The sequence below is a fragment of the Pipistrellus hanaki genome, assembly GCF_964339955.1.
Source record: "Pipistrellus hanaki genome assembly, chromosome: 18".
Classification (NCBI taxonomy): domain Eukaryota; kingdom Metazoa; phylum Chordata; class Mammalia; order Chiroptera; family Vespertilionidae; genus Pipistrellus; species Pipistrellus hanaki.
In genome coordinates, this window is record NC_140520.1 from 11350256 (window position 1) to 11364050 (window position 13795).

The following is a 13795-nucleotide window of genomic DNA, read 5'->3' on the forward strand; positions in this document are numbered from 1 at the left end:
GCGTCAATCCATGTACCAGGAGGTTACCGGACAGAGCACATGCCCGGGCATACAGGAGGAAGCTGATCAATAATTCTCTCTCATCATTGATATTTTTCTCTCTCCCCCTTCCTCTCTGAAATCAAGTGTGTGTGTGTGTGTGTGTGTGTATGAATCAACCAATGAATGCACAAATAAGTAGAACAAAGTGATGTTTTTATCCCCCTTCTTCTCTCTTTACAATTTATAAAAAAATTAAAATAAACTTCAACAAAAATAAGAATTGTATAATTCCTAGCTCTCAAAACATATATAAGAAACCTGTCTAGCTCCTAAGACTTAAATGGGGGAAATAAAGATGTCCAAACCAGGTATCCTCTGGTTTTAGAACCAATGTATCAATAAGAAATTTACCTCAGATGGCATGGCTCTCTTGTTCCCAGAAGCTGTTAAAAAATAAAATAAACAAAACACAATTATAAGTGTGTACACACACACACTCAAGACATCTTTATCTTGCACACTGAAACAATCAGGGTTCGAGTCAAATTAAAACCTAACCAAGAGCTCCTGCCTCTTGCTCTGTGATACCTTTTGGACAGAGATTTTAAAAGTCCCTTCCTCTTTCTCCCTAATATTCACAGCGTCCTTGAGTACATTCCATTCCTGTTCTAGTCTCTTTTCTTACTCAAGTGTTCATATTTTCTCTGGAAAATAGACATGTTCTTGATACATTACTCATCAGAGTCAGAGGGTCTCATTTGATACCATGGCTGAAAGAGAAGGGGCGTAAGAGACCCAAGACTAATTGGAAAGTCTGGGGCTTAATAATTTTTCCTATAGAACTAAAAGGGTGAGAACTTTTAGAGCATATCTATGGTGATTTACTCCTCTCTAATTATTTCAGCACTTCAGAAAGAACTGATCTGTGAAGAAAGAGGCTAAGGATGAGAAAATGCAAAATCAAAATACAGTAATGAAAAAGCATTCAGTGCAAGCAGAAACAGATTCTGCATCCCTATAGCCTCGTCTTCATTTCTGCTGTAAATTCAACAGGGAGTTGTTAGCATTTACTTACTAAAGTAAGTTTTACTTACTAAATATTTAATCAGTGCAGGTATGTGTGTAGTTAAATCTCATTATTATTTATGCCTTTTATCCATTTAATTTTAGAAAAGATTTCAAGAATAAGTATGTTCATAAAGTGAAAAAGGACTATCTATAGAAAAATGTACTCTGATTAAGTCAATTCTTCAGGGTTTGCCATCCCCATAACCTTCATCCATGATCACATCAGAAATACATCATCACTCCGGAAGGCAGGCCTTCCTTCCCTTTTCATATTGGAGAATGTTGCCCTTTATCTTCATAGATTACTGATTATCACATCAATCTAGCTCTAAAGAACTCAAAAGGAATAAAGATTAGCCACATTAAAGATAATTAAAGAGTCCAAACGAGATGAATCTTCAATAACATAAAACCTAGTAGAAAGACCCTAGTTTTAGTCCATATATAAAGATTAATGGTGAGGCAGCAACAGGGACACATGCAATCAGCTAAAGCCCTAATTATAATTGTTTCAGACAAATGGCCAAGCGCCCTGAGAACTTCAGAATATAGCTGGTCTCAGAGAGGTTAGAATAGCTCCTACTAGCACAGACCACGTATTTCTGGTACCAATAGGCAGACCAGCAAAATTTCCTTCCCCATAGTGAGCCGGAATGGCAAAAAATGAGGAACAAGATAGTTTTCATTTATCTTCCAAAAAAGGGGGCAAGGGAAATGACACTTAGCTGTGAGGGAGACATACTGCATAAAATAACCCTCCAAAAATGGGAGGGAAAAAATGTCAGTGCCCAATAACCTACATCTTTTGTAGAATGCTTCATCTTCAATAATGCTGACTTCAGCTGAGTGAAAGATTAGGCAAATTAGGACTGGAACCCCTAAGCTAAAGCCAGAAAGACTTAGATTTATAATTAAAACTCTACTGACTTACTACAAAATTTAAGGTGTCTACCAACAAAAACAATAGTCAAACGTTTTATTGTATATTTTACAACCTTTTAGCCAAGTGCAAGTCAACATGCTGAACTATTTAAAAATTCAAAGACCTAGGTTCAAACCCTTGTTATATCAGGCAAATTGCTCTATTTAACTAAAAGAAAGGAAACCTAAAATGAGTTATATAAAGATTAGATAAGCTACATTCAAAGTACTTTATGGACTGTGAAGTGCTAAGCAAATATGTTGCCAGATGTGATTTCTAATGCAAGAGCAAAGTTGAGTCCATAGTAAGATTTAATGTTCAATTACCTAGACCATCATAAAATTTTAATTAGCATTTCAAAGCACACCCCCCTGCCCCCCCACACCCTCCTGGAAGTATACACACATAACTATGGAATCAGTGATTCTCAGTGAGGAAACCAGTATACTTTCAGTTGTGAAGACAAACACTGATTCTGGACTCTTTGATCAGTACCTGGCCAAGCTTTCCACTTTCCCCCCCAAGAAAGGGGTTTGGAAGAACCAAGAAAAGCCAATATGCTGAAACTGGTTTGGCTCAATGGAAGTATTATACAAACAGAAATTGTTTTTGTATTATACAGAATTCCATTCATGTCCATAGTTTATTTCCTTTACGACTATGGGACTCCTCCTTATTAACAGGCCCTGGACCAAGAAGCACTGTAAACAACTAGCTAATTTTGCTCTACTGGAAGCAAAAAATAAAGACCTAAAGAACCAACAGTGTACTCACTTTGGGATTTAAAAAAAAAATTTTTTTTTAACTCTAGCCTGGGTATGTTCAGTCTGGCTAAAATCTATAGCTGTTCATGAAAGTTGATTTTTAAATAGAACAAGTTGAGAATGTAGTTTTTTGAGCCACTAAGTGAAACTACTGTCCATTTTCAAGCTAACAAGTCTATAACCATTTATATTAAGAAAAAAATCATTCAGAAAGGGCCTTTATGATTTTTAGTCTAATTTTTAAAAAATAAATAAAAGCAGCCAAAACCGGTTTGGCTCAATGGATAGAGCGTCGGCTTGGTGACTGAAGGGTCCCGGGTTCGATTCCGGTCAAGGGCATGTACCTTGGTTGTGGGCATATCCCCAGTGGGGTGTGTGCAAGAGGCAGCTGATCGATGACTTTCTCTCTCATCGATGTTTCTAACTCTCTATCTCTCTCCCTTCCTCTCTGTAAAAAATCAATAAAAAATATATTTTTAAAAAAATAATAAATAAATAAAAGCAGAACGTAAGGATGTGCTCAAAACCAGAGAGCAAAGATGATGACCAGGTCAAAACTGGAATCCACATTCCTAAACCCCAATTCTTTTTTCTAAGCCATCTTTTTGTTTTCATTTCCTGGTGAACTTGAGTACAGGAGGAACAAGAAAGCACCTAGAGAACTAGAATGCTCTAACAAATTATATACATCTCAGAATTACTAATGGACAAGAAGAACACATACTTTCTTCCTTTGAGGTACCCCTTTCCCTTGGGACAAGAAAAACCTATTTTTCACATTCCCTGATAGGGAATTAAGAGCAGAGTCCTCCTCCTTCAGTTCTTCTCAAGTAGGTTAACAATAACAACACTGTTTTTCTGGAACAGTCATGTCATTAGCACAAAAAGATCTCACTTCTCTTAGTGAGATTATCCTTGTTCTGAGCCACACAATGGCAGTGTTCTAAGAGGAGCAAATCTGTCTTTCAAGTCTGATACTTGAAAGAGCAGCCTCACACATATTAAGGTCCTCACTAGTAGTACAAAGTACTTGTCTTTGCAGTAAGACCTCAACAACTTTAACAGAGAGGGGTGGGGGAAGCTCCTTCCATTTCAGATTAGTTTTCTGCTTGCTCTGATTAAAAGCGTAAGGCTTATGATTACTGAATTTGCAATAAACAAAAAGAGGGCATCTGATAGGCAAACTCTGTTGTTTGTTTAGTTTCAGGGATCTTGGAATTTACTGTAGAATCAGTTACCAATCCTTGGCATAAATTCACATTAAAGCTTAAAAAATATTTCCTGAAAGAATGATTAATAACTCCACATATTATGCAACAGGAGGTCAGAATTTTGTTGCCATTTTAAGGAGAGTGAAAGTCAGAAGGAGAAGTTCCCTTCTGTACTAGTCTCTCCTTCACTAAGGACTACTGGTTCAGTCAGTACTTATTCAACAAATATTTAATTTGGTTTAAAGTCAAGTTAGTTTGCACAGACTTTCCAATTAGCGAGGGAGCATTTATAGCATAGAGGGGAGGATTGTGGACTCTGAAATCAGAACACCTAGGTTTGCTAGGTATGAATACGAGATCCACTCTTTACTACTAGGTAACCTTGGACAAGTTTATTAAAACTCTCTGGGCCTTGGTAACCTTATCTATAAAGTGGGGAAATAATAACATGTACCTCATAGGACTGTTATGAGAATTAAAATAAGTCATGTATAGCACATAACATATACTCTATAAATATAAGCAATTATTATCATTGTGAATTATGAAACCCCATCTACATGATAGGAAGAGTCAGGGCAAATGAGAGGTGCAACATAGGGAAAAGAAAAAGAATTGAGACTCATTTACTGCCCAGCTGGTGTGGCACAGTGGTTGAGCATCGACCCATGAACCAGGAGGTCACAGTTTGATTCCCGGTAGGGGCTGGGTTTCAGGCTTGATCCCATGTGGGGCATGCAGAAGGCAGCCAATCCATGATTCTCTCTCATCACTGGTGTATCTATCTATCTCTATCTCTTCCCCTTCCTCTCTAAAGTCAATAAATATGTTTTTTAAAGAGAAAAAAGAGACTCATTTACTAAAACAAAAGGAAATTAAGTTATGGGAAGATTTTGAGGGAGACAAAAAGTTAGGGAGTTGACTGGTTCACATTATACTGTGAAACTGGGAGAAATATATTTCTCTGTTAAGAGCAGCTTTTTTTGGAGAGGGCAAGTAAATTAATTATGTTTCTAAGAAATAGCCTTCTCAGAAGACCATGCACCACCACTACAAAAAATCTGCAATTGTTATGGGGAAGAGCGGTTGATTGGCTGCTAGTTACTGCGGAGCTCATGCTTCTTCAGCACAGATACACATCAGATCTACCTCTCTTACTGCTGACCCCACAGCACAGAAAGTGGCAACCTAAATGAGGAAAAACAGAAAATTATCACTTATTTCTAGGATTGTACTTACTTACAGCAGAGTAAGAATATCTTTTTGAAAACTCTAAAGTTTAAAATTATGAACAGGATCTGGCCTGATCCCCAACACCATACTATGAAATGTGAGATGATTTTTTTGTAGTTCTAAGTACTAGTAAATGTCTAAAAAAACAATAGAAAATAAGTTCTGGCAAAAAAAATTCCAGGAGTGGTCACAAAACTTGTAACCCAAATCATTTCTCTCTGGAGTAATTTTAGATTGGCAATAAATTTTGCAGGCTTCTGATCTTTTAAGAAAGAATAGTAGCCCTTGCTGTTTTTGCTCAGTAGTTAGAGCATCAGCCCTCCAACCAAAGGGTCACAGGTTCAAGTACCAGTCAAGGGTGTGTACCTCACTGCAGGTTCCCAGCCCTGGTAGGGGCACTACAGGAAGCAACCAATAGATGTGTCTCTCTCATTTGATATCTCCCTCTCTGCCTCCCTGTCTCCCTCTCTTCCCTTGTTCCCACCTCCTTTCCATTTTCTCTAGAAATCAATAGAAAAAATATCCTCTGGTGAAACAACAATAACAAAAGACTATGCATACATTTTACTTGAGGAGCTTCCTTTCATTCTTAGAGGACAATCTGGCAATATCTAGGCAAATAGTCTTAAAAACAAAAATGTATAAATTGACCTAGAAGTGGGAATTTATCCTAAGGAAACAGTCAAGTGGACAAAGATGGATATACAAAGATATCTAATGCAGCACTGTATATAATAACTGTAATTGGAAAGATACCATAATTGGAAAGATTCTAAATGAACAGGGGATTCGTGATATAAATAGTGGTGAAATCATAAAATGGAATAGTATATAACCATTATTTTATTGTATACTTATAGATAACGATGTCATAATAAGTTGTGGGAAAAGGTAAAAAAAAATTATGTAGTACCATATTTTGAAAACATACTTATCTACAAATTCACATGTACTTACAGACATAAAAAAAGGTCCAGAAGAGCATATACCAAAATGTTAAGATATGACTATCTTGGAGCATAGGCTTGCGAACTGAATGGTCCAGCCTCGATTCCGGTCAAGGGCATGTACCTTGGTTGCGGGCACATCCCCAGTAGAGGGTGTGCAGGAGGCAGCTGATCGATGTTTCTCTCTCATAGATGTTTCTAGCTCTCTGTCGCTCTCCCCTCCTCTCTATAAAAAAAAAATCAATAAAATATATAAAATAAAAAAATAAAAAATAAAATATGACTATCTTGGATAGTGGGGTTAGGTTAATTTTGTAAATTTAAATTTTCTCTTCTATGTAAATTTTCTATACAGGAGGCTTTATTATATTCTCTTTACTTCATCACCCATTTTCCCCCAGTAAATCACAGCTCAAAAGTCCCGCACATACAGACTCACATCACTCCCTGCCCAACACATTAACTCAAGCTCATTACAATTACATTATACTGCTGCGGAGACAGACTAGAAGGAAAAGGTGAAAATACTTCAAATGCTGCCAACAATCCCAAGCTACAAATAAGCATGATTTTAAAAAAAAAAAAAAAAAAAAAAAAAAAGTTTTCTTTAAAAGAACAATAAATGTTTTAGAAAAAAAAATTTTTTTTAATTATTTTAAAAGCATGACTCCTTAGCCCTGGCCGGTATAGCTCAGGTCGTTCTGTGTCCCAATACACTGAAAAGTTGCAGGTTCAACTCCCAGTCAGGGCATATACCTAGGCTGTGGGTTTGATCCCCAGTTGGGGAGCATATGGGAGACAACTGACTAATGTTTGATGTTTCTTTTTCTTTCTACCCCTTCCTTCCCTCCCTCTCTCCCTCTTCTCCCCTCTCTAAAGATCAATGAACATATCCTTGGGTGAGGATTTTTTAAAAAGCATGACTCCTATATACACACCTTCTCCACTACATATTACTTTTAGATGCCTATTCAACCTGAAACAAACCCATATCAGCATATATGAGATTCCTTCTGAGGTTTATTTTTTATATCCTTCAAGAATATCATTTCTCCTATAAAACAGGGATACCTAATTTCAACATATCTCTTGATGGCAAGACTTAAAAAAATACCAAAGATCTAGCCTTTAAGTTATGAAATCTTTAATGTTGCTAAAGTAATTTCAAAATAACTGGACCAGTCAAGTGCCAAAGTGGAAACCAATAAATTCTTTGTTAAAATAAAAAGATATGTCAGAAAATTTTTCTGAGTAACCCAGGACTAGTCTTAAGGAAGCACTCCATGTTGGTCCTTGGCCTAACCCTAAATTGTGTTTATGGTGAAAAGGCACTGGAGAGCCTGGTTTCTAGCCACTAGTTAAAACATCACTGTGGTTCTCCATAAATTTGCTTGCTACTTCTAAACCGCTGGAGACTAGATCCAATAGGTAGAGGAAGAGAAAAAACATCAATATGATTCTGCAAAATGTGAAAAAGGCAAACTTCAAAGGGAAGAATAAGTTGGGAATGAGAGATCATTGAAACAAAGGTCTTTTCAGAGAGTAAATAGCTCCAAAAAGAGAGTCCCCCACCCAGTGTGGGGAACAAAACAGAGCTGGCCTTAATACCAGAGCCTCTCCCAGCACTTTCAGTGCAGAAATATTTCCGTCAGAGATGAGATGACATCATCCACCAGATGAGAAACTAAGAGGCAGTACGTGACTGACTTCAGTGTTTGAAGTACACATATAAATTGGGGACACTACAGGCTGGCCGGATGTGCATTCCTCAGACAACTGGAATTGCACCTGCACAGGTCATAGAGAAGCAGTCTTAAGACACCCAACTCAATGACCTACCAATACTTCTACATAAACATGTCAATAATTCCTACATCGAGCACGAATTTCTACATTTGCAGGCTTTTCAGAAGCAAAATTTTAATTCTTTGGAGATTGTCTTGGTTGCAGAGAGAGAGAGAGAGAGAGAGAGAGAGAGAGAGAGAGAGAGAGAGACAAACAGCCAACTTGTTTGCTGGACTACCTGAAGCAATCTCTCTGGTCCTCTTAACTTGAAATACTGAAAGGAGGTTTAACTACTATATATTCTAGCAAGCAGGAGACACAAATTAAAATACTGAGAAATCGTCTAAAATGTCAGCCTACCTCATGAGCATTGCTGAGCACACAACTATAAGAGATAACGTTGTTGTTTTTTAAAGTACTATTGCTATACCCTCAATAAGGACTGAGCCAAGCCAATTAAGAATTCAAGCCACACTGCCCTGGCCGGTTTGGCTCAGTGCATAGAGCGTTCGCCGGTGGACTGAAAGGTCCCGGGTTAGATTCCAGTCAAGAGCATATGGGCTCGATCCCCCATAGAGGGCGTGTGGGAGTCAGCCAATCAGTGATTCCTTCTCATCATTGATGTTTCTGTCTCCCTCTCCCTTCCTTCTCTGAAATCAACATATATATATATATGAAGAAACCAAGCCACATCTCAGAGAAAAGTAAATTTTGCTTCCTAGCAAAGGTCAATTTTTCCTAAGGATCTTCTAGGAAAAAGTCAGAAAGGCAAGGATGTTCCTAGAAACTAAAAGCTGGAAAGCAGTTCCATCTACCAGTCCTGCAGTTACCTTGTATAAGAGCCAACTAAGTAGTGAGGAATGAGCCACAAGTTTATTAATACAGCCTTAATACAAGATCTATGAAATGAGTAACAATCCTCTGAACTTTAGTTTTCTCATTGGAAAATGAGGTTAAATTATAGTATCTGTTTTCCTCTAATAAAAAATGTTTGCTTCTCCTTCCACAAAGCAAATTTTATGGCTCTCAGGTCTCAAAATGTATCTCTTGGCACAAATTTTGGCTGAAAATATGGGGGGGGAAATAAAAAAATAAAAGTCCTTCTTTAAAAGACCAAAGTCTTGCCCTAACCGGTTTGGCTCAGTGGATAGAGCGTCGGCCTACAGGCTCAAGGGTCCCAGGTTCAATTCTGGTCAAGGGCATGTACCTTGGTTGCAGGCACATACCCAGTAGGGAGTGTGCAGGAGGCAGCTGATCAATGTTTCTCTCTCATCGATGTTTCTAACTCTCTATACCTCTCCCTTATTCTCTGTAAAAAATCAATTAAATATATTTTTTTTAGAAGACCAGTCTCTTGGATAGGTCACTTGTGACAGAGAGGTATCTGAGATTGCTGACAGACTGCCACCTCCTAATTCTATTTCCAAACCTGGCTCTATCTTGAAAAAAAGAAAACACACACACACACACACACACACACACACACACACACGTCTTGCTGAATTAGAATGTACATGTTTCAGCAGAGAAAGTCTAACTTTAATAATATAATGAGCATTAATTGCCCCCAAAATGCACCCATCTCCCCCCTCTGCCAATTCAAGGAAATCATCTGCCATCCCTTTTCTACAGATTCTTGTCAATGAAAATTTAGTTTCCCAGGCTTGTTTACTTGTGCACAGGTAATCTAATACTCTACCCTAGTTAATTATATGTATATCCTAAAAAATAAACAAAACAAAAAAACTCTTCCCATTCTCTCCCAGCTTCTCATACTTACCTTCCTTTAGCCTAATCAACATCTCTGAACCTTTGGGGCAGTGTTTATTCTGGATTAATTCCATACATATTGTCCTGGACAGTGTGGCTCAGTATTTACAGCATTGGTCTGTACACAGCAGAATTGAGGGATTGAGTGGTTGAGTGTCAACCTATGACCCAGGAGGTCATGGTTCGATTCCCGACCAGGGCACATGCCCAGGTTTCAGGCTTGATCCCCAATGTGGGGTGTGCAAGAGGCAACTGGTCAATGATTTTCTCTCATCATTGATGTTTCTATCTCTCCTTCTCCCTTCTCTGAAATCATTAACCATATATATAAATATATAAATATATATATATATATATATATATATATATTTTTTTTTTACAGTGTACAATTTTTATATTTAGAATTAGGCAGCTGGACTCAGTTTAGATGATTCCAATTTTGTTGGCAACATCCAATGCATCATAGTTAGGAGCCAGTCGAACATATGCTTTCTTCTCGCCATCAAGGTGTTGACCTTGGCCACATCAATGTCATAGAGTTTCTTCTCAGCCTGTTTGATCTGGTGCTTGTTGGCCTTGACATCCACAATGAACACAAGTGTATTATTGTCTTCTATCTTCTTCATGGCTGAGTCGGTAGTCAGGGGGAACTTGATGATGGCATAGTGGTCAAGCTTGTTTCTCCTGAGCGCGCTCTTCTGAGGATATTTAGGCTGCTCTGGAGCCTTAGAGTCTTTGGCAGTCTGAAGGTGGGGGACGTGCGGATCTTTTTTTTTTTTTTTTTTTGTGGCTGGGACGCCTTTCAACACTGCTTTCTTTGCCTTCAAAGCTTTTGCTTTGGCTTCGGCTTTGGGAGGGGCAGGGGCTTCCTCCTTCACTTTCGGAGCCATCTTTGTAAAAAGGGTCAACAATATATATTTTTTTAAAGTAAAAAATAACCAGTTTGGCTCAGTGGATAGAGCGTTGTCCTGTGGACTAAAAGGTCCCAGGTTCAATTCCAGTCAAGGGCATGTACCTTGGTTGTGGGCACATCCCCAGAGGGAGGTGTGCAGGAGGCAGCTGACTGATGTTTCTCTCTCAGGAATATTTCTAACTCTCTATCCCTCTCCCTTCCTCTCTGAGAGAAAAAAAAAAAATCAATAATATATATATTTTTTTAAATATATTTTTATTGACTTTTCACAGAGAGGAAGGGAGAACTAGAAACATCAGTGAGAGAGATACATCAACCAGCTGCCTCCTGCACACCCCCCACCACAACCAATGTACATGCCCGTGACCAGAATCGAACCTGGGACCCTTGAGTCCGCAGACGCTCTATCCACTGAGCCAAACCGGTTTCGGCTATATTTTTTTTTAAAGAAAGAAAATATGTCCAGTAAAAAGAAAATGACAACTTTGGTCTTGTTGCTTTCTTTATGTTAAGTAAGAATATCCCCAAATCTTAGAAAATATACAAATAAATGATAAAATAACCACCTTTCTTCTCTCCAGTTCTGTCTTTGGCCTAATGTTATCTCTGTTGTTCACTTCACAGGCTATAACTTCCATTATATTATCAAAGCAAAACAGGCTTTATGTAATAGCTAGTAGCTAGCTCATATCTGAGCAAAGTTATTAATCATAAGAGTTTTATATCAACCCAGAACAGCACACAGAAAGTAACAAGCAAACATACTATTTTGATAATCAAAAGCTTAAGCAACCTTGGCAGAAATAAATGACTGATCAAAAGCAATGACATTTCACCTTGACCATGTGGCTCATCTATGTTCCGTATACCAAAAGGTTGCAGGTTCAATTCCAGCGTCAGGGCACATGCTGAGGTAGAAGGCAAAATCCTCCACCCAGGTCCCTGGCCCCGTTGGGGTACATGGGGGAGGCAACATCTCACACCAATGTTTCTCTCTCTCTCAGTCCCCACTCTCTAAAAATCAATGAGTAGCCGAAACCGGTTTGGCTCAGTGGTAGAGCATTGGTCTGCGGACTGAAAGGTCCCAGGTTCAATTCCGGTCAAGGGCATGTACCTGAGTTGTGGGCACATCCCCAGTAGGGAGTGTGCAAGAGGCAGCTGGTTGATGTTTCTCTCTCATCGACGTTTCTAGCTCTCTATATCTCTCCCTTCCTCTCTGTAAAAAATCAATAAAATATATTTTAAAAAATAATAATAATAAAAAATCAATGAATAGGTCTTGGGTGATGATTTAAAAAAAAAAAAAAAAAAAAAAAAAAAGACACCAAACAATGACATTCTGGTGTCAGAATTTACCAAGGGGACAAAAGAAAAAAGGAAGGGATGGGGTGGTCAAAACCCCCTAAAAAGAAAGCAAACAGAAAAATCTCTTCCTCCTTATAAAATATCAACCAAATAGAACTTAGATATATTCTGACCACATGACAATCTGTTCTATCTTTACATTTCACTGTACTCACTCCTGTAAACTGGTTTAAGATCATTACTTTTCACCAGTACAGAAGAATTCAAGGGAGAGGGATCAGCATACAGCTTACACTATATACAAAGAAAACAGACAAAAAACCCTCTACAAAAATCCCTACCATTTGGAGTTATCAGATTACAGCACAATTTACTGGTGGGGCCCTGCTTAGCAAGAACAAACGCACCAGAATCAAGATCCTAAGCAAAAATGCTTCAATCCTGTGTTCTCTGAGGTTTCCCTCAGTAGTTAAGAAAAAGTCAGGAAAGAAGCTGTAAAGTTACCTCCAAATCATTGTGCTTATGATAAAATCATATCATAAGGATGATAACTTCAGAAATGCTCTGGTGTGAAGCAAAAGGAGTTAGAAGTTCATGGTCTTCTAAGGTTTCAAGTTATTTTTCTTGGAGAGTCATGTGATTTTATCACACAGCTCTTATTTCAGGGGAGCAGTGTACACTTTAGCATTCTAACTTTACTTTCTAACTCCTCCACTGACTTCATTTCTCAAAAACAGAAATACTTTACTGCCTTCATGGCGGTAAAAAAGGGACTCAGCGGCTGGATTTTAAGTTGTTGATGGACTAGTCAAATTAGATGGTCAAACTGTCAACAGCACTTAGCACTTTATCAGGGCTGATTTTATTTTTCAAGTGGTGCCGCCACTGTCCAAATAATGAGTACGGAGACAAAGGAAGAGAAGGAATAAATTTCCTTTATTCACCAAACAGCTGAGACTAGATGGCAAACTGCATCACCTTTTATTAACAAAGTTTAAGAGCAAGAATACGATGATGGCTACTGCAAGCAGATATTCATTTATAACTGCTTCCCCCAAAATCCAAACATGGTAATTACTCCAATGGGAAAAGATGTCAATCCTAGCTCAGAGCTTATGGTTTGCTCTTCCCTTGGCATTTCACTTGTCATCAGCATAAAAGACCAGCTCTGACTTAATGGCAAAATAACCAAGACAGGGGTTAATACTGGCAGGGAACAACTGTTTTAAATCACCTGTCCTTCCTAATTTGAATGCCAATAGATTTTGAGCCTCCAAAGGTTGTAAGTGTCTTATTTTAAAACATCAGTCCTTCTGCGCTGAATCCTGACATTCTTGTTTTGTATCAATTTTCAACATTGCCAAGCAATCTTACTTTTAATTTTAGAATTCAGAGTTTCACTAAAATTTAAGTGTAAGCATCTAGGAAAATAAACTGGTTTTAGGATGGTTAAACACACACATCCTTTCTTTGAATTTCTAGCTTTTAACAATTTAAGAAATCATAAACTGTCACTTATTTCTGCCAATGTCCTATTATTTCTCCAGGTACCATCCAGAGCACCACTCTCCTCTAATCACAAATAAAATTGATTCTGCCGAAACCGGTTTGGCTCAGTGGATAGAGCCTCGGCCTGCAGACTGAAGGGTCCCAGGTTCGATTCTGGTCAAGGGCATGTACCCTGGTTGCAGGCACACCCCCAGTAAGGGGTGTGCAAGAGGCAGCTGATCGACGTTTCTCTCTCATTGATGTTTCTAACTTTCTATCCCTCTCTCTTCCTCTCTGTAAAAAATCAATAAAATATATATATTTTTAAAAACCTGATTCTTATAGCCTCTTTTGCATCAGAATCAAACATCCTATACTTTTCAAAAACATATCCTTGAAATGAAATC

General features: G+C 38.2%; 1 protein-coding gene and 1 pseudogene across 7 annotated transcripts in view; both read right to left on the reverse strand.

The window, feature by feature from the left end:
• PIP5K1A (phosphatidylinositol-4-phosphate 5-kinase type 1 alpha) overlaps positions 1–13795 on the reverse strand; it is a 37751-nt gene that overhangs the window by 21297 nt on the left and 2659 nt on the right. For 3 of the 6 annotated variants that reach the window (XM_084866420.1, XM_084866417.1, XM_084866418.1), the window contains exon 2: positions 394–425. The exons of 1 other annotated variant lie outside the window; for it this stretch is intronic. In XM_084866420.1, coding sequence (XP_084722546.1) covers positions 394–425 — 32 coding nt within the window. Of the gene's footprint in view, positions 1–393; positions 426–5096; positions 5136–13795 lie in introns of all 6 variants that reach the window. 2 more of the 6 variants (XM_084866419.1, XM_084866416.1) reach the window with 1 other exon arrangement.
• Positions 10076–10757, reverse strand: LOC311612989 (large ribosomal subunit protein uL23-like; annotated as a pseudogene). Its single transcript has one exon. The product of its transcript is annotated as a large ribosomal subunit protein uL23-like (transcript).